A 6,111-nucleotide genomic window follows, 5' to 3' on the forward strand; every position below is an offset into this window, starting at 1 on the left:
CAGAGGGGAGGAGAGGAAAGCAGAAGGAGGAGTGTCATAGCCTCTTCCCTTTCTCTCTCCTCACCTGTCCTCTCCTGCTCTTCCCTCTCCTCTCTCCTTCTCTTCTCTCTGTCCTTTCTCGAAGATCATGCTGTTTCCCCCTGTTCTCTCCTCCTCTCCTCTCCCCTCCTGTCCTCCTTTCCTTTCCGGGGTCAGATGGAGGTCAGATAGAGGTCAGGGCAGGGGTGCTGTGTGAGGGATAGGAGACAGTCCGTGATTGTTGAGAGAGACAGGATGGAGGGATGAAAGGAGAACAAGACAAAGGAGCTCTTGTGAACGAGCTGCTTGATGTATATAGATGGAAGATGTGGTCCGAGCTCGGTTTATTTTGTGGGAGAGTGTGCGTGCATGTGCGTGTGTGTGAGTTCGGATGTGCAGATTTATGGATTTGTGTGTGTGTGTGTGTGTGCGTGTGTGTGTGTGCGCGCGCGCAGTGTGCGTGTGTGTGAGTGCGGATGTGCAGGTGTATGGATTTGTGTGTGTGTGTGTGTGTGTGTGTGCCCTCAATCCTCATACATCTCTGTTCCTCCAGAACATCCAGTCTGAGAAAGAGGCGTTGAAGGAGGGGAGAGAGAGGACACCCAAATACCAGCGAACAGAAGACGGCTTCATCAGGATAGGTGAGTGTCAATACAGGCCTGGTGGACCAACGCCTCAGGCCTGGCCTTCATTAAGACAACAGAAACAGCGTGGAAAACGGACGGGGCATATCCATTGGCTTTACCTCATGTCAATCATGTACCATAGCACTCCGCCTCAGGACTGGTTAACTCTGAACTGGTTAACTCAGGACTGGTTAACTCAGAACTGGTTAAGGACTGGTTAACTCAGGACTGGTTAACTCAGGACTGGTTAAGGAATGGTTAGAGGGTTAACAGGAGTCAGGAGAGGGCTAACAAGAGAGGAGAGGGTTAACAGGCCTCAGGAGAGGAGAGGGTTAACAGGACTCAGGAGAGGGTTAACAGGACTCAGGTGAGGAGAGGGTTAACAGGACTCAGGTGAGGAGAGGGTTAACAGGACTCAGGAGAGGGTTAACAGGTGAGGAGAGGGTTAACAGGTGAAGAGGGGTTAACAGGTGAAGAGGAAGGGAGGGGATGGGGGGAGGGAGAGGAGGGGGTGAAGAGGAGGGAGGGGGAGGAGAGGAGGGGGTGGAGGGGGGGGTGGAGGGAGGGAGAGCAGGGGAGGGAGGGAGGTTGACAGTGAGGTGAAATACATCACAGAGGTTTAACATGATGACTCAGGCCTCTGGCCCGGTCCAAAGTGCTTTGACCAAAACGTTGAACTTATTGAACGGTTAACTAGTGAGCATGAGCAAGTGAGTGTGGGAGGGAGGGAGGGAGTGAGGGAGGGAAGCATGTCTATTTCTGTTATTTGAGGAAAGGCATCAGTCTGTGTTTCTGTACTGCAGTAAAAAAAAGCAAAAAAAAAAAATAACGTTCTCTCTCTCTCTTTAAACACAAGCTCTTGTCCCCTTGACAACGGACCTCCTCCTGACATCATAAAGACTCTCTCATTCATAAATGTTTGAAGAGAAGCAGAGGGAATCAATAACAATCTGGCACCGCCTCACTGTTGGACTGAATCAATTAATTGTACAAAAAAATGTTATTGCTATCAAATGTTCCCCAGGCCCTCCCACTGCCTCCCCCCAGCCTCCCTCCCCTGCCCCCCTCCCCTGCCTCCCTGCCCCACCCCCCTGAAAGTGGAAACCCAAACCTCAGACGTCACTCTATCCTCACCACGTCTGACCTGCTGCTCCACTCTGGAACTGGACTGACACCAGAGAGAAGAAGGAGGAGGGGGGGGGGGGGGGAGAGTGACAACCAACCCCCCAGCCTCGGTCCGTTGGTTCGGTCCGTCTCATCCGGTCTCTCCCTCTCCCCTGCAGGAATGTTCCAGAACGGCATCGCTGAGGGGGAGGTGGACACCTCCTTCGGACCCCTGGAGGCCCTGAGGCTCTCTGTCATCACCGACTGCCCCGTCTGGGTCATACTGAGTGAGGTGAGGAGGGAGGGAGGGAGGGAGGGAGGGAGGGAGGGAGGGACAGGCAGAGGGAGGATGGGAGGGAGTGAGTGAAGAAGGGAGGAAGGGAGGGAGAGAGGGAGAGATGGAGGAAGGGAGGGAGAGAGGGAGGAAAGGAGGGAAAGAGGGAGGGACGGACAGAGGGAGCGGGGGAGGGAGGAAAGGAGGATGGGAGGGAGGGAGAAAAGGAGGGAGGGAGAGAGTCATGTGTGTTGGCATGTCAGAAGTCACAAGGCTCGAGGCTCGGTCGGAGCAAGTCAGATTGCGGGGTGAGTGTTTGTCTCTGAGCCTGGTCTTCATCCAGAGCCCTGTGTGGTTTCTACCAGCTCCCTGCTCCTCCTTAGGCCTGGCTTAGCTCAGAGCTCAGGTTTAGACGTCTCTAAACTCATAAATCCAGTCATATTCATATTGTTACTAATAGTATTACCATGTGTGCCCTGCTTGCTGGTATAACAGCAGTCATGCTGCTTCAAACTGTATCTCAACTTCTCATTCTGAGCTTTTTTTTACATTTCATTTACATTTACGTTTCTTTATTTTATTTAATTTTTTTAATTTACATTTTATTTTAGACATTTACCAAATAGATTTTTATCCAAAGTGACTTACAATCAGTACATTTGTCTCAGTAAGTGAATCAACTATACATCGGTCATCATCAATAAAAACTTCGATAGGAACAAGTGCCATCTGCAGTCACAGTGCTGGAGAAAGGACCTGCGTCCTAAAAAAACAATAAATTAACCAGCTGTGCTGCTGGAAAGCTACCAATTTGTTGCCATGGGTGGGGGGGGGGGGGTTTCAATTTGAGGAGTGAGTTCACTTCCTAACACAATGATGTTCTCTCAAACTCTACCGTTCCACCTTCAGTTATTCATCAAGAAAGCGGAGTGAACATCGGCGATCCTCTGCAATACCTCAGACACCCGTGGACCGGCAGCCAGAGGTGGGACCGCAGCCTCCGCCTTCTCATTCCCCGGCTTGTGGCGACGAGTTTCTCAACCGCGGTCCGAGGGCGCCATCTGCTGGCGAGATCCTGCCATCGCAGGGTCACGTTGAGGATTCAACACGGACGACCCCGCCGTTTGGGGAGGTCTGCCTAACGCGCTTCAACGCGCAGATGACACCGACGTCAACGCTGTATTTAGTAAAACTGTATTTATGTGTACATAAAGGTTTATGTTTGGATTTACTGTAATTACACTGGTAATTGTCAAAAAAGCTGGGCGAGATTGCCTCGTCTTTTGATGAATTTATGACAATGAAATCGCTGCTTTCGAAATCAAAAAATCAATCACCCAAATATGACCACGTCGATAATCTAGTTTGAGAAATGTCTTGTTTCTCCCTGGTCATGATTATTCCACGTGTATTCATAAGTTACCTATGTATGTGGATATATTGCATATTTAGGCTTATGGAAGGCCTGCACAATCATATGAATGACATCTCCATAAGCGTGTTATAGGTATGTAATATAAACCTGAAGTCTGAAGGAACCTGTAGGCCGAAGGAAGGAACTAGAACTTTAGCAAGAAAGTGCAGTACAAAAAACTGTGTTGTGTGTTTGAAGAAAAAGACTTCAAACTGTCCTAAAAGAAGATAACCTGATAGAGGCCAGGAACAACATAGGATTATGGGACATCTGTTCCGAGTTGATTTGATCGGCCATCTTGGCTAACATGGTTTATTTCTTTCCCCTCAGCTCTCTGTTTTGCCTTAATGTGACATGATGTTAAGCTCAGCCCGGACCCAAGACCCATCTACCGCATTAGGAGATCACGACAAGACAGCAGTCTTGATCCGACAGGAAACATGACTGACTTTCAGTGTCTGTTTCACATTATTTCATATCAGACTTAAGTGTCTAGTAGTACGGGGCTAGCCGGATGTGTACACCATCAGGAGATATGTAGCTCCAGGAAAGGTCATCATTGCTCAAGCTGATTCGATGTACCAGAAATATGTAGCTATAACCAACGCATGAAGGATCATCTTTACTCTCGATAGTTAGGCGTTTCTGGGAGTTGCAGTAGAACTACAAGTACAGGACAGGGCAGGACTACAATAGCTGTCATGGCCGCCGCCACCACCTCCTCTCAAAGCTCCACTCCTCTCAAAGCTCCACTCAAGTGAAGCATCATTGTATTATGACATATTGACCCGTCAGATAGTCGCAGATAATTCTGGTGATTGTCTTGATATAAGACCACCGTCGTGGCTACGTCCCTATTGAATACGAAAAAAGGCAACGTGAGCTAATTCTGGTTTGATTATGCGACCCCCCGATATCTGAACAACTCAAAGGCTGACACGTAGGCCTACGTACCCGCTGTCCTGGTAGTGGGAGTGTGAAGCGCTCTCTGGGGTGTCAGCCAGCTCTGAATTGGGGGTTGTGCCAAAACTATTTGTCTAACAAGCCCCATGGTTGGCGGGACCTTTGACCTCTCAAAGGGGGGGGGGTTTAGGCAACCGCTACAGGGCCGTAGGGAAGGCGACCTTTAACCTACAAAGACCTACAGTAGCCCTACAAAGGCCTGACCTCTGCCGTTAGCTGAGAAAACGAGATGTTTTTTTGTTTTTCTTTTCTTGTAAGATGCACTGGAATGCATTGCGATTATTATATTGTGTTGTATTTTGTATCATTTAGATAAACTATATTTAATGATGTTATCTTCTATACAATCTGTGAATTGTAATAAAGCCAGATTTCAATTGAAAAGGTCAATGATTTCAGGGGTGGTGGTGGTGTGTATGTATGCGTGTGCGCGTCTGTGTGTGTGTGTGTCTCTGTGTGTGTTACGGGGGTCTCCCAAATTGATGCATGTGATGCTAATCTTTCCAGTCAGGCCTTATAACCTCGACTAGACCACAGTAAACCAACCAGCATAGTTGTCCCAATACAGCCAGTATTCCCAGTACAGCCAGTTGTCCCAGTAGGCCTACAGCCTTTCTCACTGAACCAGTCCTGTCACAAGGTGCTTAACAACATGAACAATATATAAAAAAAGGTTAGTGTTAGGGTCAGGGGTTAGGGTTGCTAACTGTCACGCTTCGGTCACCTTCAGCCTCACGCTGCCCAAACAATTCTCACCCCAAAATAAACACTGCAACTGCAACAGAGATTACCACCCAATAACCCCCCCCCCCACTCCCTTGTCGATGAAAATGTTCTCTGCTAGCGACCACCCCCCCCAACCCGAATCTCTGAAGGCAACTACCCAAAATCTCTCTCCAGCCAGGTCCCTAAGCCAGAGTTTCTAGAGGCCGGGTGCTAGTGACAAGGTGCTAGTGACAGGGTGCTAGTGACAATGTCTAGTGACAGGGTGCTAGTGACAAGGTGCTAGTGACAGGGTGCTAGTGATAGGGTGCTAGTGATAGGGTGCTAGTGGTTAGTCTGGCGATGCCTGGTTACATGACACGTGACAGACAGGGGTCACATTCTTTGCATATTTGATCGGTGGGTCATGTGACCGCTGTACCCCTGTGACATGGTTGGCTCCTGCGTGGCAGCAGGAGAGGACTGGAGACACTGTAGTTTTGGCATTGTTTTTGAAGTCTTGGGTTCCGAATATGAGTGCAATCCAGAATCAGAATAAAAATCTTTGGCTTTGGTTCCTCAAAATTGGCATTGCAGCATTCAGATACAAAATCACAATCGGGTTGCATGCAGTTATTATAGGACTGCTAATGATTCATCAAAGAAATAGTTATTTATAAGCCAGCTTTGAATTTCTCCCACCCAAATTTGACTTCGAATTTGAAGCTGGAAATATGTTCAGATTCAGATTCAGATTCAGATAACGTTTATTGCCATTATGCTTGACACATATAGGAATTTGTTTTGGCATTTACAGAAGGTGCATTTATGCTTTTTTCACATATAGGCTACATGAACAAAACAAGTACACATACAAATGTAAAAACAGGCAAAAACAGGACAACACAGGACAGACAGTGCATGGATAGTGCTGTATATAAAGTGCAGGTTTATATATCGCAATGAAGAGAAATTAAGATTCTGTACTGAACACACTGTACCAACGATGA

At 47.9% G+C, this 6,111-nt stretch overlaps 1 protein-coding gene across 1 annotated transcript in view; it reads left to right on the top strand.

Moving 5' to 3' along the window:
* Positions 1–4,777, top strand: part of mgat4b (alpha-1,3-mannosyl-glycoprotein 4-beta-N-acetylglucosaminyltransferase B) — a gene marked incomplete at its 5' end in the record, with an annotated part of 40,552 nt that extends 35,775 nt beyond the window's left edge. The window contains 3 exons of the mRNA XM_080526975.1: positions 572–659; positions 1,928–2,040; positions 2,932–4,777. Coding sequence (XP_080383101.1) covers positions 572–659; positions 1,928–2,040; positions 2,932–2,955 — 225 coding nt within the window. The 3' untranslated portion in view covers positions 2,956–4,777. The remainder of the gene's footprint in view (positions 1–571; positions 660–1,927; positions 2,041–2,931) is intronic.
* Between the last annotated feature and the right edge of the window lie 1,334 nt (positions 4,778–6,111).

Source organism: Nansenia antarctica (assembly GCF_963989245.1).
Source record: "Nansenia antarctica genome assembly, chromosome: 3".
Classification (NCBI taxonomy): Eukaryota; Metazoa; Chordata; class Actinopteri; order Argentiniformes; family Microstomatidae; genus Nansenia; species Nansenia antarctica.